This window comes from Acanthochromis polyacanthus, chromosome 21 (genome assembly GCF_021347895.1).
Source record: "Acanthochromis polyacanthus isolate Apoly-LR-REF ecotype Palm Island chromosome 21, KAUST_Apoly_ChrSc, whole genome shotgun sequence".
NCBI lineage: Eukaryota > Metazoa > Chordata > Actinopteri > Pomacentridae > Acanthochromis > Acanthochromis polyacanthus.
This window is the reverse complement of record NC_067133.1, coordinates 5,166,570-5,191,434: the sequence shown is the minus strand read 5'-3', so window position 1 is coordinate 5,191,434 and position 24,865 is coordinate 5,166,570. Positions and strand designations below refer to the sequence as shown.

At 39.5% G+C, this 24,865-nt stretch overlaps 2 protein-coding genes, 1 long non-coding RNA gene and 1 other non-coding gene across 6 annotated transcripts; all 4 read right to left on the bottom strand.

The window, feature by feature from the left end:
* Positions 1-237: 237 nt before the first annotated feature.
* LOC110968127 (uncharacterized) lies at positions 238-9,823 on the bottom strand. 3 transcript variants are annotated; one of them, XM_022217952.2, is made up of 3 exons: positions 9,577-9,823; positions 9,180-9,383; positions 238-1,537 (listed from the first exon to the last, which is right to left on the bottom strand). In XM_022217952.2, the coding sequence occupies exons 1-3, from the start codon at positions 9,677-9,679 to the stop codon at positions 1,221-1,223; spliced, it is 624 nt and encodes a 207-aa protein (XP_022073644.1). In that variant the 5' UTR covers positions 9,680-9,823; the 3' UTR covers positions 238-1,220. The 3 variants fall into 3 exon arrangements, with proteins under 3 accessions (XP_022073644.1, XP_022073645.1, XP_022073646.1); XM_022217953.2 differs by having other exon boundaries at positions 238-1,534; XM_022217954.2 differs by having other exon boundaries at positions 9,180-9,362.
* LOC127531661 (uncharacterized) lies at positions 5,632-6,833 on the bottom strand. Its single transcript, XR_007938799.1, has 2 exons — positions 6,516-6,833; positions 5,632-5,933 (listed from the first exon to the last, which is right to left on the bottom strand). It is a non-coding gene; the product is annotated as an uncharacterized LOC127531661 (long non-coding RNA).
* Positions 9,824-13,375: 3,552 nt separating the features above from the next.
* Positions 13,376-24,643, bottom strand: plbd1a (phospholipase B domain containing 1a). Its single transcript, XM_022217957.2, has 11 exons — positions 24,391-24,643; positions 22,486-22,708; positions 22,199-22,282; positions 21,629-21,770; positions 19,780-19,920; positions 18,419-18,563; positions 17,974-18,174; positions 16,357-16,497; positions 16,080-16,265; positions 15,757-15,863; positions 13,376-14,105 (listed from the first exon to the last, which is right to left on the bottom strand). Exons 1-11 carry the CDS (start codon positions 24,458-24,460, stop codon positions 13,929-13,931), a joined length of 1,617 nt encoding a protein of 538 aa, XP_022073649.1. The 5' UTR covers positions 24,461-24,643; the 3' UTR covers positions 13,376-13,928.
* Positions 24,644-24,744: 101 nt separating this feature from the next.
* trnar-ccu (transfer RNA arginine (anticodon CCU)) lies at positions 24,745-24,817 on the bottom strand. The gene has a single exon. It is a non-coding gene; the product is annotated as a tRNA-Arg (tRNA).
* Between the last annotated feature and the right edge of the window lie 48 nt (positions 24,818-24,865).

Below are 24,865 nucleotides of genomic sequence, written 5' to 3'. Positions count from 1 at the left end.
AGTGAACCAATATGGTCATTTTTCTCCCAAAGGATTCCAGATAATGAGGGAAGGTATCAAATCTGCTCTTATTTACTTTACTTCGGGCATCATTCTGTTTGTGTTTCGGTGCTATCTGCAGGAAGCTCCGTGATCCACAAAATTATTTACCATTTGAATAGTTTTTTCTGTTGCAAATACAGTGGAACTATATCCAAACAGTACCTGCCAAGAATATCTCCTTCAGAACATCAGATATGTGTCTGTGATGATTTTGTGTTTTAATGAAAAATCTTTGAAAAATGGCAAAACATACAAAGCAGCTTCCTTGTTTTTTTTTCTTTTAACAACACTTTGCAATAAGAAACAACGATAACAACAACAACTGTAGAAAATTCTAATAGTTAAACCATAAAAACATGGTAGACGGGTAGAATTCTCAGCTCACAGAGAATAAACACAGTGAAGAAAAGCTTCAAAGAACACATCTTTCCATCACATTAGAGGACGTTAAATCGACTTGACATTCCTTGTAAATTCACCTTAATCAAACTTGTTTTTCGTCTTCAAAATGGAGACGAGTCCCACAATATGACAAACAAATTTACATTGTACAACAGAGGTGCAACATCACTTAAATGTCAGAGGACTCCAAACTTTATCGCCTCTCAATAATTGCATTTTTGCGAAGCTGGCAAGTGGAGAATTTCTCTTAATAACAAACTCTTTGTTGCTCTCAAGCGCAAAATTAAGATTCCTTTACTGTCAGATCTGACCTGGTAAATTTGTATTGTTCAGATGCTGTCAGCATGTTTGGTGTGAATCCGGCCAAGTCTACCTTTGACAGTGAAGCATGGAGGTGGGAGGCCTGTGGATGTACCAAAATACTAACTGACAAGCTAGTCTACAGAAGCTTGGTAGAAGAGGAAAGTTCCAGCATGATAATGATCCAAAGCACTCTGCCAAAAATCACACTGGAGTATTTCAGAAGATCAAAATGAACATTATGATCTGGTCAAGTATGTTGCCAGACTTGAAACCAACAGAACACCTTAGGTGTATTTTAGAGGAAGGCAGAGCAACTCAACCCCTCCAGCAAAGAGCAAAGTCCCTGAAGAACGGCAGAACATCTTTACATATGAGCAAATGCCCTGCTGTTCAGCTTGGAAGTAATGCAATTACTGTGAGGTGATACAATTTTGAATCATGTCACAGCATGAGTAATACCAGCACACGCGGCTCTACACGGTTTTCGTGGTAACTAAGGCAGTGCCGCCGAGCTCTGTGGCAGGAAGTGGGATCCTGTGCTCCACCATGGTGCTGCATGCTGACAGAACTCCACCCCCCTCCGGTCCTGCATGTCCTGCAGGGCCTCTGCATGCGTTGAAGTTGTCCTCCCATTTTGTGCCAGTCTGGGCCCCCAGATGCTGGTGATGACAGAGCGAAGAGGTCTCTGCTGCTCTCTGAAACATCTCCCCTTGGCCGTTTCTTTCTGAATGGAATTCAGCAGGTGGGTCTGTGTTGTGAAGAAGCTCCAGTGCTGGCAGCGCCTCCTCTGCTGAACAAACAACAGAAACTCTCACTGAATATTTACATTTCTGATCTCATCGATCAACACACATGTCGCTTGTAACTGGAATGCTGATCACATACACTACTGTTCAAAAGGTCTCTTAGAAATGTCCTTATTGTTGAACGAAAATATTTGTTTTCAATGAAGATATCATTAAATTAGCTAAATCACTAAGCTAATGATGGTGTACTAGCCTAGCCGCGCTAGACCCATGCTCTGAAGACACAAGGGTCTAGGGAAGCTCGACAGGGAGGGAGGCGGGCTAAAAGGTTGTCTATCAAATCACTCTGCAGCAATTGGGTAGGTATACAACCAATCAGTGCAACGAATAGGCTCCGAGAGCGCCGGAAATCAGAGGATGCGGTAGTTCGGTGAAGCCTTATTTATACAGTCAATGGGTGAAGCTCAAGTATATTACAGACATGTTAACGGAAAGATTATTCCGAGTCGGTGCTAATGGAGCTCAACGACTGTTGTCGTTTTTGTTGTCGACCCTGGCAGAGAATTAAATTCGTTGCCGTGGGTTGTCTAGCGCGGCTAGGCTAGTTGTTTCCAGTTGTTTCTGTCAGAATCATCGCGCCTCTGTCCTCACTTAGTTACGCCCGCCTTCTGACTCTACACTTCATGGTGATTCGTCCGGCCGGTTTTAGGAGAATCCAACCTCGAGGCTTACCGAGGGTAACTAGACCCACCCTGGCAGAGAATTAAATTCGTTGCCGTGGGTTGTCTAGCGCGGCTAGGCTAGCATACTGCCTCATAATGTCACAATAGCAGAGGAGCGGAAAACACTAGTCTGCTGCACATTTTCCAGTGATCTGTTTGCAATTCTGCCTTTATACTGCAGGTGTCTAGCGCGTCTAGGCTAATGGTGTACATGATTTATGACCATTTTCAGATTAGCAAAGCTATAATATTTAAATTATTTTATATCCAAGGAGGCTTCTTTTCGATTTGTAGTGGGATCGCAATCGTGATCGTCAGCAGGCAGCTGATATCGTGTTCACTTGTCATAGTTACAGTGACACTGTGCCGCTATCTCACAATGACATAGAAATCTTTAACAAGTCTATGTATCCAGACTATAAGCCACATCACTGCCAAAATCTAATCACTTGGTCAATTCTCTGACCTTCCCTGAAAATTTCTTCCAAATCCATTAATCCGTTTTTGAGTAACGTTGAGAACAGACAGACACACAAACAGACAAACCAACGTCAATCGCCACATAACTCTGCTGCATTCCTTGGCGGAGCAATAACGTGTCCCGAAATCATCACCGTGTCTGCTTCTTTCCAGATCAAGGAAATTCCTGTATTTTTTTCAAACAAATTATCCTGATTTAAAGGCATCTGAGTGTTTTAAACAGTCAACTTAGTTCTACCTTTTTGTGGAGATGAGGCCATATGTGACTCTGCTTCATGAGATTGTCACCAAAATGCAACATTATTAAATAATCTAACATGCAATAACAACTGAAATAAAAATTTTGCATGTTGTGGGTCGAGTGTCAAAAAGTTTTTAACTAACAGTACATGACAGGAGTGAGCACACAAGAATAGAAAGACAAAAAAATACATCTGTAGACAATATGTTTTAGATCAAAAGATTTAATTGTAAACTTGTTGAAACTGCAGCTTTTGACTCAGTAGCGCCGGTAAAAACGAAGAGCTCCTTTATTTGTGACTTCCACTAAAAAAATGATGAAAATAAGTTTGCCAGGGTTCTGACTGATAACAGGGTATTAAATAATTAAAATAATCATTTAAATATTCCTTTAAGCAATCCTTTTAGGACTACATTTCCTTTACACTGACTTCTTGTTGTATGTACAACTATTTTGGGTGGAATATACCAATAAGCCCAAAGTTCAAGGATTCTTCTGGGAATATACCATTAAACCAACCTTTTAGGGAAATGTTCCAGGATGTTGGCTAGAATATACCATCAGATAAATCTTTTAGGTCTACATTGGAAGATTTTAGAGTAGAATATTACTCCAAACCATCCTTTAGGTCTACATTTAAGGTGGAATACTCCTTTACACCAGGATTTTTTGGTCTACATTGAAGGATTTTTGGTGAAATATTCCTTTGAACAAACTTTTTAAGTTTATGTTCAAGGATGTTGGGTGGAATATACCATCAGACCAACCGCCAAGGTTTACAGTAGTCAATGAGTTTAAAGGTGGAATATACCATGAAGAGGTGTTGAAGTCAGTGAGGATGGAGTAACTTTTTACAGCGAATAGAAGAAGACAACTAGAAGAGCAGGTCTTTAACCAGCATCCCTAAAATCCATGGAGTCGGCTCCAGAGAAATGAAGGGAGGTCAACTTTTATCAGCCTCCATCCAGATGTTCAACTTGATATCTTTACTTTGAGATTTTTAGCACCACAAACCGTTAGTATCACACTTTATCATTTATTAGGACTTTAATGGAATCCAGCAGCAGATTTAGTTTTTGTTGACGAACTTTATTCTTGTCATCGTGGGACTGCAGTTTTTAAAATTCTTCCTTCTATTTGACCTCACGTTTATTAGTTTTAGTGGAGAAAGTTGTTTTAATTGTCGATTAGTCTCTCAAAAACTAAATAATAAATTGGATTAGTCAAGAGGTTTAAATTTCTTACTTTGTCATATTTTAAATATGAAAAAAAATATAAAATAAAGCACCTAGAGACAAGTTGACCTGTAATTGGGGTTATATAAATAAAATTGAACTAAAACTGTATGTATCCTGTAATGTTGGAGGAATTCAGCCATATATGTTGGAAAACACATTTTCTTTGTCCATTAATCTGTTGATCAATGGACAATGTGTGAATTGTTGCAGTTTGTGAGCCGTAGAAGATTTTGATCTTTGGGGCCGAGTGTCAGAAAACTTTTAGAAACCAACATCAACAAAACACTCAAAGATTTGATAATTAAAGGGAAATCCAACCTTTTCATGACAATGTCTAATTAAAGCACATTTATTTCCAACGTAAATGTGTGATATTCATCCTCTGGAGCTTCTCTTCACATCGTCTTCCACCTGGACTGGTTTGGTCGGGAGCATGTGCAACAAACATGTGAAAAACTGCACTTTAACATCAATGAATGACACTGAAGTTTAATCTCTACATAAATGAGACTGAGTCTGGATGTGCTGCTCTGTCATCAACTCCTAAGTTTAGGGAAAGTTCAAACAAAAGAGGACAGTTCAGAAAAGACTTGACAATGAGCTTATTTTGAACAAACATCTCAGACTTTCTGAGCTTCAGCACCTCTAGCAAGATATTTGAACAACAAGCAACTCAAGAGATCCAGAAGTTGGAGAGAGTTAGCTTTAGCTGAGCCAAAGAACATGTGGGACGCTAACCTAGCAAACATTTCAGACTTTTCTGTGTGAATTCTGAGAAATAATTTCCTATTTAATGACAGAGCTACACATCTGATCTCAGTCTCATTAAAACAGACTCTAATTCAGTGTCATCCATCCATATTAAAGTGCAGTTACCCAAAATGTTTGTTGATGAGCTCCAACAAAACCTGTTCAGGTAGAAGGCCACTTTGACAAACAGGAAGTGGAAGATTCCAAGCAGATTTATAGAAGGGGGAACCAGACTGTACTACGTGTGGTCCAGTATAGACGGGTGTTTTGTGGGTTTTTAAGGCTGATAATGATCATTAGTGAGACATTTGGAGGAGATATTCGTTTGCAGTAAATTAAAGTATTTAAAATCTTGGAGTTAAACTTAGAAGAAGACAAACTCTAACAGAAAACTTTGTTGATACATTTTTGTTTTGTTTACACGTGTTAAGTTAAAGGAGTTTTATTTGTGACGTATAACCAATCAAATCGCTCCAGAAGACAGACAACCACAGCTAGATAAAGGTTCAGAGCCAAAGCACCATTTTAAAATGTATTTATTAGCGTAAATCAGTAAAAACTAAAATAGTGATAATCAGTAAATCAGCCCACAATTACTACAATTCTACAATGTATGTCTCTTTCCTTTGACTTATTTGTACAATATATGATGTAAATGATGGTGTTTTTTGAACCAAAGGCTATACTATGATGTTTTCTCAGAGACATACTATGCTACTCTGTTTTTTCTGGTCCTGGGCCGCTGCACTCCTCTGTTGTTTTCTGGATTGTACTCGGCTTCATGCCTTCATCCACTCGGCCTCCGTTGACTCGTCCCGCCTGCCGTCTCTGGAGCTGAAGCTGGATTGGATCAGACCAAAGCACAGTCCAATCACGATGCCAGCTGCCTCTCAAAAGGCTCCTTCATCTGGCGGCACTTCTTCTGAGGGGAAGCTGAGCTTCAGCAGAACTTTGGAGATGTGTTCCAGTGGTTGGTGGATGTGTGGGGAGATAGAGAGGGACCTTTGAACTGTTCAGAAAGTAAAACAGGGAACACATTGGTAGTGTTAGTTTAGGGTGCTACTGCGGTGTGCTTTTGGATTTTAAGAGGTGAACAGGAAGAGTTTTTTGTCGTATTGATGATCTTTTACTTTGTTCCTGGTTGGAATGCCCATCAATGTCAACGTGAAGTTCACTTTTAGTTCTGTTGATTTATTTTTATTTTACTAACACCCATTAGCTTTTAACCCCCTCACATGTTGTGTTGTTGTAAACTTACTCTTTCAAATAAATACTCGCCTAACCCTCTGGAAACCAGCGTTTGGACTGTTTTTGTGTTGCTATCATACTTGACAATTTTAGGCAACATCCTATCATTTTGTGATTTTTGAACCACATAACAATCTATGTTTTTTTTGTTGCCGACATGCTATACTATGAACTACAGGCCATACTATGTTATTCCTGAAAAGTAGACTATACTTTTGACATTTTCTATGGCGTTATACACAGAGTGCTTTGGTTACATGTTGATTTATAATTTTGATTTTTTTCTGTTTTGTTTTTTGACGGGATTACCACAGACCTGACCGTGAACACTGTTGACACCCACCTGAGGGAGACGCTGCCTAAGATCTCCAGCCTGCTTGGTCGTGGTCTTTCTGTCACATCCTCTTCCAAGATGAGCCAGGAAGTTAAACACTGATGGAGTGACACCAGGTCTCAGCCAAAAAACCTGCCCAGTCCTGTCAAACTCATCAGGTTTAAAATGATCTCTGCAGAGCACCCACTCATCATTTGCAGCAAACCCCTCTCTCCTCAGAGCTGCTTCCACTTCCTCCTCAACCCATAGTCTTTGGGAAAACTACATGGAGTAAGAAAAGTAGACAGACAAGTAAATAAGTCTGTACACAACATATTTAAAAAGAAGTCATGCAAATAAATTAAGAACAAAGAACCGAATAAGCCAATATACTGGAGACTAAAATTATTTAATTTGATAAGTATAACCTTGTTTAGTAACATTTCAATTATGTGAGAGCAGTCCTAAAGAATTGCCTGTAATCCCAATCATAAAATAGGTTTGGAGGAAGAACATAGATGGTAATCTGGATTTATAGGAGTTCGGCTTTATAACTACTATTGGTAGTATTGGTGGTATTAATAGTAATGCAACTACTACTAGTAGCAGTGTTAGTACACTAACTACTGCTGCTGATACTGTCACTGCTACTACAACTTGTAATACTATTACAAATGCTGATACTGCTTCTACGACTCTAACGGCTATTTATACTACTATTGCTGCTTCTTGTACTTTTAGTATTACTACTACTGCTTGTACCGCTATACTACAGCTATTACTAATCGTCTGGTATTTGGTTGTCAAGCTGCTAGCTCGCGACAGTGTTTTGCTAGTGGCTACCTAGTTAGCTCTCACAGACTGGAAGCTCTCAACAAGATTTAATAATGAAAAAGAGCCAAAAACTATTCTTACCTTTGAAAAGTCATTCCAAGTGTTCTTGTCTCCATCGTACAACGTAGTGTGTAATTGTATGCAGCACAGTGAGACGGCATACTTCTTGTTTTAGTTTTCACGCCGTCTACATCAATGGAATGCTCTGAAACTTTGCCCCACTAGCTTAGCCTTGTTATAGCACGCAGCGCAGAGGGGCGTGTCCTAGCTACTGATTCGTATCTATGGTAACGGGTAAGTCAGTTGAAATGTGATTTCATGGACACAGATACGATTTGTTATTTTCTATATGAAATTTGATTTGTTGCCAAAAAAAGAAATATCTGTCACGATTATGTCAATTTAAAAAAGCTCATTTTATTATTGTTCAGCTAATTAGAAGGTGGTTGGTATTAAATTAGGACAGTTATTTAGTTGACATTTTAGTGATATCGAGTCATTTTTATTAATAAGTGATTGTTTCTATAATCAATAATTATGTAATTTGTAAAGACATAATCATAATGAACATAAAAAATTAGTATTTTTACTTTAAATAAAAATGTATGCAAGATTTTCCCCATGGACTTCAAAAATAACTCAATTATATATCGACCCTATTCTAATAATATAGTTTTTGAGAGGTGAGACAAGCTTGAATCATTTGGCATTTTCATGTCATTGCTTAGAGGTGTACTAACTTGTGTTTTACACTGTAATTTCTACATGTATTAACTGGAAAAAACAGGATCAGAGAACTTTTTTTGCAATGTGATGATGTTTTCACATCAGATTATCAGTAATGAAGAATGGTGAAATTATGCAGAGTGTGCAACTAAAATATTTTGTATTCTAGCAAACAAATAACTTTGTTAAGCCTCTGTCTTATGACTAAAAAATTGCATGTTTCACCGCAGCGAAGTGGGAAAAGCTGAATATCTCCTCTATAATGTGTTTTTTTGGACAGGTAATTGACAAAAACATGCCATTGTGAAAGTGAATCTGTTTTCTCATCTTCCCCAAGATCTATACCTTTCTTTCGTTTTATTTTTTTTAGTTTAGTTGAGACTGAGAGTGTTTTAGAAGTTAATGGCCACAATCATGTTTGCATCTTTATCTCATAAATCAGTCCCCTGATCACATGACCGTCAGAGCTGTGTGTGATTTTTAAAAAATTTTTACTTTCCTTCATGAAGCAAATGTTCACATTTATTGAATCCTAAGTGATCTGTCTTTACTGTCGCTGACATGTTTGGTTGTGGAAGAGTCAGTTTATGCGTTTTTAAGGTTGTTGGTCCTGCCCATGCAACGGATGTGTGTTGAAACAAGAATAGCTGGTAAAAGAGTGGGGCTGACCCATGGGACGCCTGACAAGAAGAGAACAGAAACTGCGGAGTTTCTACTGTGAGAAACGTCACACTTCATCACCTGCCTGCCTGCGACCCCATTTCCCCCACGGCACGATTCTCAAATGCCTCTTCTGTCAGATCCCCTTTAAGTAGAACAAGTACTCCCCACTGAGAGACATTTTGAAGAAGTACATGTTCTATCATAAGTTTAATTTAACACATGGAGGATCAATCATTCCCTTTGACACATTACAGGATCTGATATGTTTGTACTCTACTTTAGCTCCATTTATTAGGAGACGTAAACAGCAACGGCAGGAAACACAAATTACACCATTGCATGACCATCAAACTCCACACAAAGTAAAAGCTCTTAAAATAATGACTTTTAACAACTCTTACAGCAGATGGCAATGTTGTTGACATGTTGGCCTTTAAGTAAAGATTCCATTTTACAAATAATCATGCTTACCGGGGGTGCTGCTGCGTCTGGTCTGTCGTCTGTATATGATAAACCAAAGAGCCAGAGCCAAGATGGAGCCCAGTGTGGCCAGAACCACAAAGATCCACAGGAATGGATTCAGTGCCATCATGGATTCGGTCGGGGTTGTGGCTTCTGTTGCTCGGAGCTGGCCAACGGCGGTCATGGGCGGCTCTGACGGGAATGTCAGATTAACTATCTCAACAGAAAAGACAGCTTACATTCTAGAACAGCTATGAAACACAAGCAGTTAAGTAGGATATGAATTATTTACCAATGAAAAAGGAACAGAAAATCAGATGAGACCAACTGAATGGGGCAACATCTAACAAGCAGAAAGGCATATCGGGTAAAACCAAAACCAGAATCTAGGATCAGTGACGCTCACCTCTGGGTTGTTCAGTCCGTAGTCTGGTTTCTTTACTGTCGGTCACACAGGCCATGAGGAGTCTGTCCCACCTCTGGCCCTCAGGACAGTCCTTTTTGCCCATGGCTGGAGCAGGGTGAGCAATGAGATCTGCTGCAGTGTCACCCTCCTCGAACCCGGGTTTGTGACACAAACCAGCAAAAAGGAGGAGGGATGTAAAGTGGAGGCTTTATGAAATGAATGCAGAAGGCCTAACAGACGTTTCAGTTCCTCCATTTAGGAAAGAGTGATTCACTGCTACTCCCCTGTGGGCTGAGAGGCAGAGAGACGACAAGTTTCTGTCGTAAAAAAACGAGTTCCTGACTTTCAAGTTGTTGCTTGGATTGAACAGATCTTTTACATAGCAGACACTTTGACATCTCATAGTAACAGGAAAAGCCCGTGGATTCTCATTTACATTGAATGTAGAGATGACGAAGATCGATCACTATCAGTCAGGAATGTCAAATGACAGATCAACGCTGACAGACATTACAAATGACCTAATCTATCATGTGGTGTTTACTTAAACCTCATGTCGTCCTGCGGGTCAAAATTGACCCGTTTTAAAGTTTGAAAATGTGGAAAAAAATATATTTTCACAGTGAAATTTCCAATGTCCACATTTTCAACATTTTTGGGAAATCTTTGAACATTTTCTGAAGGAAAAAAAATAAATATTAAAAATATTTTTTAAGAACATTTACAAAAAATCAACCAAAATCCAACGAATTTCACTGGATTTTGGTTGATTTTTTTTGGTGAATGTTCTTAAAGAAAATATTTGAAGTTTTACTGATATATATGTAATCTCTTTAGATATTTTTAGGATTTTTTGTAAGATTTTTACTAATTTTTTGAAAATATTTACAAGAATTTTCTTGCCAAATTTGGGGGATTTTTTAAAAAAAAATGAAACTTTTAAGAGAAACTCTTAAGGAATTATTAGAATTTTCTTCATGAAGGTTTTGCAAATTTTCAGAAATGTGGAGACTTTTTTTGCTGAATTTTTAGATTTTTTTCAGACAAGGAAACAATATTTTTTGGTGCCCGTAAATGAGGACAACAGGAGGGTTAAATCTTGCACTTTCAGTCACCTAATATAATTATGACTGAGCAGTCAATCAGACACAAGTTTACTTTGAAATTGGCTCTATATTTTACCCTCTAAGAATATCAAAAATCACAAATGGATGAAAGTAAGCAACAAGGCCTCTTAAAAGCTCAACCAAACAAAACTATATGATCACAACAACACATCAACTCAACTGATCTAACAAAATTGGAGGAGGGTGACATTTATATTGACTGATCAGACCACTGCAAACACAAAGGGAAAACATCCCAGACAATTACTAAAACTCAATACAATGAAATATCTTTCAGTCTACCTCCAGCTACATCTTCAAGACCTAAACCTGGGAGGAAGACAGAAGCTACAGAAACAATCGCTTAACGACATATAGTGTCAAAATGTGACAAATTGGAAACCAACCAAACCGTGACTGTGTTTTATGTCAGTTTAGACTTCAAAGAAAACCGTAGAAATACATTAAATCTCACATACAGTATAATAAGCTCTCCTTTGATTAAATAATCTGTGGAGGTTAGTTATATTTTTACTTTTTACACTCTAAATAATTAACTACAGTTTAACGGCCATAAGACAACTACACCTAAGACTCTTGTGCCAAACCGACCTGAGACATCTCACTGTGTCTGTCCAGCCTTTAGCTTCACGTTTTTTTTTGCTACAGGTTCGAGAGCGTCACGGTGCTTCAGCGTCACTTCACAGCAGTAAAATTCTGGGTTTGAATCTGTTGGTTTGCTGAAGCCTTTCTGTAAGAGTTTGCGCGTTAATCCCTGTGCTCTGGCTTCCTCCCACAATCCAAACACAGGCATGGTAGGATCTTTGGAGTATTTAAATTGCTTCTGTGTGTCCTTTAGGTATAAATTCTTTGCTTCCATGTAAAATAGATGGATTTTTACATTTCTAATGACAGTAATATGAATACTGTGAATTGCTACAGATCAGTGAAAACACTTTGTGGTTGGTTTTACGTACTGAGTTGTATGCGGTTGAATGGGGAGTGATCTGACTCACTGCATGTACTCTTTGGGTTTAAACCTGCCATTTATTTACTCATCTCTCTCCTCTCCTTCTGCTATCTACGTCTTACCGTTTCCAAAACCCGCTTCCCACAATAACAACCTTCAAGCAGCAACCAACGACAAGGATTTGGATCATGCAAAAAGTCAGCCCTGCCAGTTTCTATTCAGAGAATAAGCTATGTTATCCTGTTTGAAAAAAAAACAAAATTGAAAAATTCAGCAAAAATATCCCCAAATTTCTGAAAATTAGCAAAACCTTCAAGAAGAAAATTCCAATAATTCTTTAAAAGTTTCCCTAACATTTTCTTCATCAAAAAACTCCCCAAAATTTGCCTAGAAAATTCTTGTAAATATTTTTTTAAAATTAGTAAAAAATCTTCCAAAAAAAACCCTAAAAATATCTAAAGTGATTACATATATATCAGTAAAATGTGTAATATTTTCTTTAAGAGTATTCACATAACAATCAGCCAAAATCCAGTGAATTCACTGGATTTTGGCTGATTATTTTGTGAATGTTCTTAAAGAAATAGTTTTTTCAACATTTATTATTTACACCAAAAAATGTTCAAAAATGTTCAAAAATGTTGAAAATGTGGACATCAGAAGTTTCACTGTGAAAATACATATTTTTCCACATTTTCAAACTTTAAAACAGGTCAATGTGACCCACAGGATGAAAAAAAAAAGATATTTTCACAGTGAAACTTCTGATGTCCACATTTTCAACATTTTTGAGAAATTTTTGAGCATTTTTTGGGGGAAAATGAAATGTTAAAAAAATGTAAGAACATTCACAAAATTTTTTTTTAATGTTCTTAAAGAAAATAATAGAAATTTTACTGATATATATGTAATCACTTTCGATATTTTAAGTTTTTTGGAAGATTTTTACTCATTATTAAATAATATTTACAGGAATTTTCATGCCAAATTTGGAGGATATTTTAATAAAACTTTTAAAAGAAACTTTTAGGGAATTATTGGAATTTTCTTCCTGAAGGTTTTGCAAATTTTCAGAAATTTGGGGAATTTTTTTGCTGAATTTTTGGATTTCTTTCAGACAAGGAAACAATATTTTTTGGTGCCCGTAAATGAAGACAACAGGAGGGTTAAGGGACACCACTGACCTAAAGAAATTCATTCAAACCTTTTCATTTTTACCCCTGTAGCACAATAAAGATGAGGTGCAACCAGATCAGAGACGATATGGGTGATAGTTGTGTTGCTAAAATACATCTGTAGGGGAAGAACAAGACAAACGGGTCCACAAACAAGTTCTCTCAAAAAAGAACTTTCCTGTATCAACAAAGCAGAATCTTAAAGTGAGATTCCAAAACTGATTTCCTGGTTTGGGTTTGTGGGAAACTATTGCAAAACCTCCACCTGAGTTGACTTTGTTTTCTGTTGCTGAAACTGAGCTGAACCGTACCAATTTAGGGTTGTGAGGAACTAAACTTGACTTGTGAATTGAATCACACACTCAAATTCAAATCACACAAAACATACAATTTCTGCAGCACGATAGTTCAAGCCATACAATTTATACATTTCATTTATCTGCTACCTTGGCCAGATCTCCTTTGTAAAAGAGGTTTCTAATCTCACTGGGAATTCCTGGTTAAATAAAGGTAAATAAAAACAAATAAAAAAGCTCAAGACAGGACCATGCTGGTACAAATGTAAAACTTTATTATCCAACTGGAAATAAAGACAGCACACAGGCTCATGCAAAAATACAAACCTGAGATATTCTTATTTTGCACAGTACAAGAAACTGATGCACATGCATGAGCAGAAAAGATAAAAGAGCCCTGAGAAGGACATTGCACTGATTGTTTTTGATTTACTGTTCAAACAATGTTTTGCACTTTCGAGGATATTTAATCATTTAAAAAGTTAAGAGGAAAAAAATAGTATTTAAGATGGTGCAAACACTGATTTAGTGCATTGATTTGACATTTTATCAAATCCTAAAGTTACTATCAGTGTTCAAGGCACACACGGCTGCACAGTTCCTGCTTTAATCCCACAGAAATCATTCACTACACCCTGAGTAAAATATGTGCGTAAATGCTTATTTGACCCTCGTGTCGTCCTGCGGGTCAAAATTCTTTGTAAATGGGCGTATAAAACATCAGATTGTACCTGTGAGCCCGGACATTCATTTCTCTGAAAGCATCTCACGCACATTCACAGTCACACGAACACACACACACGCCTCATGGTTGGAAGAGACGAGGGTGCATCTTGACGAAGGTGAAGTTGTAGTACTGCGGCAGGCCCTGGTGGCTGATGTTGCTGAACTGTTTCCAGAAGAACGGCGGGAGTCCGTCCTGTGTCGTGGGCCCGTTCACCGCCTCCGCAAGCAAGTCCCCAGCCATGTGGAAATCTGTCACCTGGACGCAGGACAACACACAAGGGAGGGAAAAATCAGCAGAATCAGCTTTAATGGCCACACAACACACAAGGATTTTGGTGTCGGTGTCACCCGAGGAATATGGAAGAGAAATAATAAAAAATAAAGCAACTATAGAAAGAGGAACAGGGAGGGAAAAATAGTAGGAATACAATTAAATGTAACACATCATATATAGAAATTTACAGCTAGAAAGGACTATATAAACACAGTAGTGCAAAAATGTAATTGCTATTAACCCTCCTGTTGTCCTCATTTACGGGCATCAAAAAATATTGTTTCCCTGTTTGAAAAAAATAGAAAAATTCAGCAAAAAAAATCCCCAAATTTCAGAAAATTTGCAAAACCTTCAGGAAGAAAATTCCAATAATTCCTTCAAAGTTTCCCTCAAAAGTTCTATTTTAAAAAAATCCCCCAAATTTGGAAAGAAAATTCTTGTAAATATTTTCAAAAAATGAGTAAAAATCTTCCAAAAAATCCTAAAAATCTCTAAAGTGATTACATACACATCAGTAAAACTTCTAATGTTTTCTTTAAGAAAATTCACACAAAAAAATCAACCAAAATCCTGCAAATTTTGCTGGATTTTGGTTGATTTTTTGTGTGAATGTTCTTAAGAAACATGTTTAACATTTCTTTTTTTTTCCACCAAAAAATGTCCAAAGATTTCCCATAAATGTTAAAAATGTGGACAACAGAAGTTTCACTGTGAAAATATTTTTCTTTCTCCACATTTTCAAACTTTAAAACGGGTCAATTTTGACCCACACGAGGGTTAAAAGAGCAGTGTAAAAAGCAGAGAATGTTGCTCATGACGCAAAAAAACACTGTCGATTGGAACACTGCCTGTTGTACAGGTGTGAAGGAATGGTTCAGCTGTTTTTTCAGGGTGATAGCAGTGGGGAAGAAGCTGTTCTTGTGTCTGGAGGGTTTTGTGTAGATGGCTCTGTAGCGCCTGCCAGAGGGGAGGGGGGGGGAACAGTTTATGTCCGGGATGAGTGGGGTCTCTAAAGAGGTTTCCTGCCCTCTTCCTGGTTCGAGCAGAGTACAGTTCCTGGATGGAGGACAGGGGGGGCTCTGATGAAGTTCTCTGCAGTCCGTACTGTGCGCTGTAGTCTGTTTCTGTCCTGCTGTGTGGCTGATACAAACCAAACCACACAGTGGCAGAGGTACAAGTTCTCCTTTGCGCTTACCTCTATTTGAGCTACAAACGCCGAGAAGAGGAGGTGATAAACTGTGTTTTTACTGCTGTACTTTATCATCTACTGTGACGCACTTTATCCTGTTTTTTATTCCGTCTTGCTGCCGCCGACCAAATTATAATTGACTACATGAATGACCAAGATTGTTGCTAATGTCTATTTTATGTTTCGTGTGATACTTATTGTCTACATTTTATTCTGTTATTTTACGGTTTTCATTGCGTTTTTACTGTTTCATGTGGTTTTTACTTTTTAAAAACCAAACAAAAACATCTTCTTTAATTAGCTTTTTGTTACTGTGAATGCTTGTGTAAGCTGCTGCGAAACAAATGATCTTTTATCTTTCAAAGGACAAATAATAAAGCTGAATTGAGGTGAGCAGAACTGAAAGGCTGTTGATTTTACAAAACGTATGTGTGTTATTTCTACCTTGGTGTCATAGCAGCCTCCTGGTGAAGGCTTCTCATCTCTCAGGTCGTTACGGCAGCAGATGGTCTTGCAGGGGTCGCCCTTCGAGTACGGATCCTTCCTGTACTCTGAAAACAACCCAACAGAAATGCCATGTGCAAACAGGTGGCTACTAATAAGCAGAACACTAATTTGACTATTATGAGAGATCTGCTGCTGAATTACATGTGAAGCAAAGATTCACAGTTGTGTGACAACAGATCAGAGCTACTTTGATTGGCTGATAAGGAGAACCTCCTAAATGACGGTCATTTAAACCGATCGAATGCAATGCAGCCACACACCGTTAAACCTCATGATGCGCTTCAAGGAGTCCAGGTCCTTGACGGCAGCCTGGTCACGGCGGAAGATCTTGGCTCTGGGACAGAGATCGTAGGAGAAGTCCTCTCCATACTCCTTCCACATTTCTCCGTAACCACTCAGCATGTAAATCTTCTGGTGGAAGGGAATGTTGTAGGATGGCCAGTAACCTGTGGCAGACAGAGGCAGGGACAAAGAGGAAATATACAAACAATCAAATGAGTCAAACACGGCATAAAACGGTGAGAAATGATCAGTTACCTCTACGCAGAGCCTGCGTCTGGTCGGAGTATTCCACCAAGCCGGGGATCTGCTCCACCACAGTCAGAGCACCATCGTCGATACTGTGGCCCAGTTTCACTTTGCTCCTGTCCAGAACCATGTACTGGTTGTTGTAGGTACCTACAGGGGTCAGAGGTGAGGACGATGTAGGGTTAGTTTGTCCACTGAAAGGACTTTACTACCAGCTACACACGTGGACAAAACTGTTGGTACCCCTCAGTTAATAAAAAAAAAACCCACAATGGTCACAGAAATAATTAGAATCTGACAAAAGTAATAATAAATAAAAATTCTATGAAAATGAACCAATGAAAATCAGATATTGCTCTTGAACCGTGGTTTAACAGAATTATTTTAAAAAATAAATTCATGAAACAGGCCTGGACAAAAATGATGGTACCCCTAGAAAAGACATAGAAAAGACAAAGAAAATAACGAGACACGATCAATCAATGTGTGTCCTCTAATTATTATCACAGGAGTCTATAAACTTGTAATCAGTCGGCCTATTTATAAGGTTACAAGTAGTCACTGTGCCGTTTGGTGACATGGAGCAAAGATTTCTGAGCACTTCTGTATGTTTGTGTCAGATGTCGCGTATAAAGCTGTGATGAATGCTTATGAATACGTCTCTAAATTGAAGTGTTAGTGAGAGTTGTTTTGTTGAACTGTGGTTGTTTTCATCAGGAAGCTTCTTCCTTTTTTTAAATCCTTGGTCTAGAAAATGGAGAACAAGGTTTAAGGAACAAAAAATGTCCATCTCCAGTGCAGCTCAGACGCTCATCTGACCTGGATTCTGGATCGTTACATGTTGGTTTATCAGTCACGCAGTAAAACCTGATGTCTGCTCTGAAGCAGGATTTGAGGTTAGCCAGATAACTTCAGGATGAGTTCTAAATTCTGGGGTTTATCGACATTTTAGTCTGACTAACTGGATGCATAAGCCTGCCATTGGAGGATCATTTCAGTAGAGCTTTACAGCCTGCTTGTTCACCTTTGATTTGCAGTAGTTTACTGCGTGCAAAGAACGCTTTTATACTTGCTCCTGTTTAACTACCACAGTTGTAGCTGAAAGAAAACGACTAAAACTGTCTTATATGATAAAAACTGGAACTGAATGTGAGATTGGAATACTTTGTCTTATTTATCAGTAGCATTAATGACCTACATCTGTAATTTCACGACGCAGTCTTGTGAAAATCTAGAAGTCTGGACTGGAAAAAAGCGTAATATTAGATTATCCATCCAAAGCATGATCAGATTTGAGAAAATAATTAATCACATGCAGCACATCAGTGGGCTCTAGTACAGTTTTTATCAAGCTGAGTGCACATTTTATTACATTTTCAGAGTATTATTACATTACGGGGTGCTATGAGTGTTATTTTGTACCACCCATAGCACACATACTGCTCATTCCTAAAATGAATTTGTGCTTTCAGCTGCGTTATGAGACTCGTAACAAAGGTAGAAATGACGGCATTCTACAGTCATTTTTTATGTTTATTTGTTTACTAATTAATAAAAACTGCATAAATTAAAAACATTTATCTGCTGTGTCGCCAAACAAATGTGCATTTACCGAGCTCCACTTACCGGAGTTGTGCATGGCGAAGGTTTTGGCCCACTCTTCTCCAGTACGGGCCAAACTGTGTGCCAGCCGGACCCTCTGCCAAGCAAATAGGCTGTTTGGGGTGACTTGGTGAAACAGGGAGGAGTTGAAGACATTATTGGTGGTCTGGGTCATCATCAGACCGCTGCCCAACAGGTAGAAGTCGTCCAGAGACACAAGGAAACCTGAAGACGGAAGGAAACCACACTCTAAACATGGGATTCATTGAGTGGGAGTGAAGGGGGCGGATGAGGCGGCAGAAATCTTTGAGCATAGGATCATGTGATGAACAGTGTAAGACAGTGTTCTCCCTCTGGACCTTACTGACTCATTATTTGCTCTCCTGACTTCGTTAACTCATTGTTTACACAGAATGCACAGAGCGGCGATGCCACTGCTTGCAGAGGAAAATTCCTGGTTCCTACATACCAGGGTAGCTGCTGAAGGAAAGTTTCGCAGTGGCAGTGTGCGGCTCGGTGATGCGAAAATCCCAGTGTTTGTAAATCCGCATCGTAGCAGCGTAGGTGTACCAGCTGGAGTGGGCAAACAGGAGGTTCTCGAAGCCTGGCAGCATCTGAGGAAGAGGAACAAAAAAACAGCAAAGTGAACTTAAAGTGCAGGATTCAATACGACAGTCCTGCATTAGGAGGACTGTAACTCCAGTGAATGGGTAGTCCACTAGTGATGCCGGTCGTCATTCTTTGCGATCCTAAGAACGTTCCTCAGACCAACATCTTCCACAAAACTAATCAGAATGCAGTCTATAGTTAACTACTTTGCAGCGGCATTTGTTAGCTTGTCTTGTTTTAGTTTATCTCCGTTTCTCCCACATGATGCATCAAACCAGTCTGCTAAAGCCTCCTTTCACTGTTAGTTTGGGTGAGACGTGTTGACGCCCATCCCAAGTCCTGATCAACATCCAGCCCTCCTGTGATCCATGGTTTGTCTGTCTGTGGAGTCAGTCAGTGAGGAAACGACTTTCACAATAATAAGAATGAAAAAAACTGCATTAACGCGTGATAAAACGATTGCTGATGTTAATTAACTCGTGTTAATGCCTTAATAACGCATTAACTTGGCCAGGCCTCGCACTTAACAACATTCACCTCCCGTTCAGACATTCACACACTAACAGCTTAAATCCACAGTTCTCCCATGACCCCTGGGAGCACCTTGAGGTTCGGGTTCTTGTACGTTTGGCATGTGGACAGGAGGAACCAGGGACTGAATGCCTATAGAGCCATTTCTCTGAAGGCATTTTTAAAATATTTTCATGGATGTGCAAACACGTCGTTTCAGTTTTATTTTCTCATCCCACACAATACACGTTTAGATTTCAGCGAGTGTGTGTGGGAGTTTATGCAGCAAATGAAACTACAAACACGACTGCATCTCTTGGAACAATCACCCCAGTAATGCCACAAACAAGACAACCGCACACCCAAAACTGTCCTCTGATGAAAATGAAAAGATTTAAAATGTCTGTTTTCATAAAATAAGTGAAGCAATAATGATTAATACTCTTTCATTTAGATGAAATGCAACGCACCAGCACATTAGATTACACAGGAAATCCATTCCTCTGTGGTGCATGCTTGTTTTTCTCCTTTCGCACCTCTATGGAAATCATCAGACTACAGCTGATGTCAGTGATGCATTACTAATCCGCTATGCAAAAGCTCTGAGGAACTTCCTTTATATAACTGTCTTTTCTGATGCTGTGTGGATTCCTTCATGTACAGCAAGCAGCAGCTCTTACAGCCTGAGCGGGACGTATTTTGACCTCTGACCTTGATGAGCGCGGAGCAGTGTCCCATCCCTGGAAGTTTGAAGTCTCTGAGTGGAGAATTGGAGCTGGGGACCAGCGCTGGGATCAGGTCCAGCAGGTCTCCCACTGAGTTCAGGAACTGGATTTCAAACAGCGACATTGGCTGTGGGAAGGACAGCAGAGAAACAGCTGGTCTGCAAATGAGTGTTTAAAAGTACAGTTGCCTCCTTAGTGAGACAGCTGATAATCCAACGCAAAGCAAAGCAATGAAGATGCTCAAAATAACAGACACTAATCATCTTCTTTTGCTTGTTGAACATAAACTGACGCTTAAAACAAATAAAACTAAGCTATTTACAAAGTGTTAGTAACTGAAGTTCACTATTTCGTGCATTTTACTGACAGTAATACAATCTCACTGGCAGCATAGGGGTGTTTTCTTCCAAAGTGAATCAAAAACTAACTCTTAGAAAAACAAATATTTCTGCTTTTCCCTTGCAACAGGCATACATAGAGACATACCGTAAACCCTCCTGTCCCTTTAAATTTCAAAGCAACATAGACTACAAGGTCGCAATGCAGTTTCCTCTTTGAAATAAGAACTTGGCGAGAAAAAAAAAGTGTGGCGCACTAGTCAGATGAAGTGAGCACTGTGAGAATCTCAACGTGGGATTCCTAGTTTCAGAGTAGATTCTCAATCATCAAGATCATGGTAGTCAAATGTTCTTTAGCAGAAGGCATCTGGAGTTCTGTTTTTGGTTTATGAGGGAAAGACTGTGGAACAATCAACATGTTGCTACTACTCTACTGCACGGTGCTGAAACTTGGACTGTCTACAGAAACTCCACGCATACAAGATGAGACACCTTCGAGCAATAATGAACATCTCATGGAGAGACAAGACAACCAACATAGAAGTGTTGAAACAAGCTGGTCTACCATCAATGGAGGACATACTAATACGGATGAACCTGAGATGGCTCGGTCATGTTGAGAGGATGGACCACGAGCGTCTTCCCCTGCAGTTACTCTACTCACAGTTATGCAAGGGCAAACACAATCGGGGTAGACCAAGACTTAGATTGAAAGACACTGTAAAAAGTATTTTGAAGAAGCTGGGTATAGACAGGAGTTCCTGGCAGCGGAAGGCTAAGGACAGAGCCGCGTGGAAGAATCTGATCAGACCTAAATGAAACCATCATTGTTACCACAACAGACTGCTATACTCATCTGGAGCTGGACATCCCTTATGGAGATAAGGTGCCTCAGAAACCAAGACAGTGTTTCTCTAAAGACAACATATTGGGGTATTTTTTGACCCAGCAACGGACATAAACTGATTCAATTTAAAGTTAAAACACTCACTCACAAGGTTAACATTGCAGGATTATAGACTAAATAACAGCTGCACAAGCACAACACAGGAAAAGAAACATTCCTTTCAGAAGAAAGACGTTCAGGGAGAAGACTTAAAAGGACATCTATGTTAAACTGGAAGAGGTGGTCTACCGCATCACTTATCAGGTACTTATAGTGCAATCTTGAGATATTTAGCCAGAAAGTTTTACCATCATCAACATCTTGAGTAATCTGTCACCAAGCAGTTGAACAACCATCCACACGTTCAGGCATGTGAGTCTTGGATTGCTAACAGGTCTTGCGCCATGTGAAGGTGAGATTTACTCCCTGAGATTCCCATCGGTTAGATAGAAGGGAAGAAGTCTTTTGGATAAAACATTATCAGGAACTGAAAAGAGAAGTCCAGCTGCCTTCTAATGAAGCTATTAGTATTTCCAGTTCCCTTTGCAAACATTTAGACATGTTAAATTGCGGTTCTGTAGGATAAAAATGGCAATCTACGGCTGTTTTACCTTCTTTCCATGTTTCTTAGCCCAGTCTGCCACTCCTGCCTGCAGTCCGTCCATCTGGGCCACGATGAAGCCTACATGTCTCCACAGAGGATCGGAGCTCTTGTTCTGTCTCACCTGTTGTCTGACCCACGAGTCCTGCTTCCTACAAGAGTGGCATTTTACTGTTCATTAAACAAAAATCAAACATTGAGCTCATCATAAAAAGCTCCACAGACATGTAGTCTAGCAGACAGATGCTAATAAATTGACTAAACTGAGGAGAGGCCGTGGATGGGAAAGTATAAACACCTTGCACTGCAGTGAAAATACAACCAAACTTTTTTATTTGCTCAATTGTACCATAATCTGTGTCAGGACTTTGTTATAATGTGGTCAAGAGCAGTCAAATGACACTGCAGCGAGAGCTTAAATATTTAGCCACATCTCACAGCAAGTTGGGCAGACCACGAGAGGAACTTCTCTGAGAAGAGGATATGAAAGATAATGACAGTGACTCTGTTTGGGTACCGTATGTTTCTGCAGTACTGTCTCTGTGGTTTTAATTTTCATAGGAAAAGAGAACAAACTCACATCATGAAACTCTGAACCAAGTCAAGGGTCTCCTTGTCGGGGATCAGCTGCGGATACATGTTGGCGTAGTGGTCCATCATCTGCCTCAAAAGGAAGAGTTAGTGTCAATACTTTAGAAACGTATGCAGGAAAAGAAACATTTCTAACATTCCAGTTGATTCAAGTTTCCCTTCTTTATTCCATGCCGTTTGATTTTGGGTATCAGATGTTCAACTGGCATCATTGGGACGACATAAGCAGCCTTCAAATATCACAGAGAGGATTGTAATCACCCTGAAGACACTTACTGGGCAGTGAGGAAGCCTTCGAGGAAGCCAGCCAGGAAGAAAGTAACCTCATCAGTCTCAGGGGTCCTTCCGTATCCGGCACGGATCTCTAGGATGCTCCAGCCCGTACTGGACAGAGTATCATTCAGGTAGCCATAAGCATCCCCCTCTGTCTCCAGCACTCCCTCCTTCACCTGGACTATCTTGTGTTGGGCGTCCCAGTATACTGTGGCTGCTGTCATTTCTGAAAAGTAAATCCCCACAGTGAAGATACATACAAAACAAAAACACAATCCAAGAAATGGCACACAGCAGTCGTGTAATCTCGAGAACTTCAGCAGAAGACAACAAGGCTTCTCTTTTGTGGTTGAAGACATCTAATCACCTTTAATCCAAATGACAGAAATGGGAAAGCCTCTTGGAAGAAGATTGAAAAAGACATCTTCTGAGGTTTTAAGGATTACAATGATCTGGATGATTGGCAATCTACACAGACAACAGTCATGCTGACCGATGGCAGTTAAAGATAATAAAGTTAGAGCACTGGCTCCTAGAAATAAAGCCTGTCTAATCCTAGATATACACCAGGCGGTCTTAAACCTTATGACCACTGACAGATGAAGGGAATAACATCAATTATCTTGTCATAATGCAACGTTCTGCTGGGAAACCTTGAGTCCTGGCATTCATCTGTGGGATGTGCCAGGATAAGTCTGATCTAGGTAGGTCCCACCCTGCAACCCACAGAATTCCCTGCCACAGGAGATCCCCAGAGGTCCTGTGTCCATGCCCCACTGGGTCAGAGAAGTTCTAGCAGCATAAAGGGGACCAAAACAATATCACACAGGTGGTCATAATTTATTTATTTACCCGTATTTAACCAGGAAGTCCCATTGAGATTAGAGATCTCTTTTACAACAGAGACCTTGCCAAAGTAGCAGCCATACACAATTTAAAAGTTCTATACAACAGGCACATGATAAACAAAATAAACAAAACAATAAAACAGTAAAACAGATTGACAGAAATTCAAGGACAGTGACCTACTTGGAAAAACACTGACATTCCTCATTCAGTGTATTCTTTATAATACTCTTAAACTCATTAGTCGATATGAATGTTTCTATTTTTTTTAGACTTTTTGAAGATTATTCCATGACCTCTGTGCATGATGGGAAAACGCTGTTCTGCCAAAGTCTGTTAGAGTCCGGGGGAATATTCAAAAGCAACCACTTGGAGGTGGACAGACGGTAACTACTAGAACTGAAAGTGAGAAGGGTGCTGAGGTATTGTGACCCCACAGAGCTTTATAGATGGGCATGGACCAATTTTGCTGTCTATAAATGCTTATTGATGTCAAACCAATTCATCATATTATGCCTAATGGGTGTGTAATGATCAGCTAACGTTGACAACTGTGTTTTAGCTGACACTGACATGTACTAATTGTACAACAGTATATTGATGCAACTCTACTCTTCACTATTTGCTGGACTGAAGTGACAGATGACATCTTTAAGTATTTGGGGGTCACATGGCAAGTCGACTTACATCCCATTCAAGAGAAATCTATCATCGTGCACATCTGCATTTCTACTTCTGTATTCATATAAATGTCTCCACACTGAATCAAGTCTATATGGATTTATGAAGACAACCCAAAATGAAAGTAAAAGTCAACATTTCCATGACAAGATCCTATGTGAGTTTGGGGGGATTTGCTCTGAACAAAACACATTCACCTCAAACATTCATACACAAAGCACGTTAAATCACAGCTGCTGACAGGGAGTCTGAGTCACATCCATTCATGCAAAACAGCATGCACATTTGAAGCCAACCACTACAAGTTAAATCATGCAGAATAAACCTTTTTAGATCCTTACACAACCCCGCCGTGGTTTCTCTCAAACTCGACCTACTTACTGTCGGCTGAGGCGAAGGTCGCTGCCACACTGAATAGAAGCACGACGAGTAGTCTCCGTATTAAAAGCATGTCTGCGAAAATGCAGGTAAAATCTGAAACTAAAAAAGAATTATGAAGTCGATCGGACAAAACTACCGTAGGAGAAGAGGAACTCAAATCTTATATGACAGAGGGAAAGTCCGGGAGTCACGGGAGCGGAGCGTTTCCTGATTGGCTGCGGGTCGGAGGCTAAGGGAAGCGAACATGTGCATCACCTGAGGCAAACTGGTCAAACGAAGAACACGGGAGGTAAAAGAAACGTAATATCTTGAGTGTTTTATTGCTTTGGAAAAACAGAAAAGGCAAAATACTTTCACCCCAGATGGGACTCGAACCCACAATCCCTGGCTTAGGAGGCCAGTGCCTTATCCATTAGGCCACTGGGGCTACACAACGTTACTATGCAGAAACATCCCGTTTTATAGCATTATTAGC

What these genes read in the sequence shown, in the direction of transcription:
- LOC110968127 (XM_022217952.2), bottom strand. Translation starts at nt 9,679, where the DNA reads ATGGGCAAAAAGGACTGTCCTGAGGGCCAGAGGTGGGACAGACTCCTC. An exon ending in ACGGACTGAACAACCCAGAG is followed by an intron (nt 9,384 to 9,576) that starts GTGAGCGTCACT and finishes CTGTTGAGATAG; the next exon opens with TTAATCTGACATTCCCGTCA. An exon ending in CAGACGCAGCAGCACCCCCG is followed by an intron (nt 1,538 to 9,179) that starts GTAAGCATGATT and finishes TTGTTTGTTCAG; the next exon opens with CAGAGGAGGCGCTGCCAGCA.
- plbd1a (XM_022217957.2), bottom strand. Translation starts at nt 24,460, where the DNA reads ATGCTTTTAATACGGAGACTACTCGTCGTGCTTCTATTCAGTGTGGCA. An exon ending in ACTGCTCCGCGCTCATCAAG is followed by an intron (nt 18,564 to 19,779) that starts GTCAGAGGTCAA and finishes CCTCTTCCTCAG; the next exon opens with ATGCTGCCAGGCTTCGAGAA. An exon ending in GAGGCTGCTATGACACCAAG is followed by an intron (nt 14,106 to 15,756) that starts GTAGAAATAACA and finishes TCCTGCGTCCAG; the next exon opens with GTGACAGATTTCCACATGGC.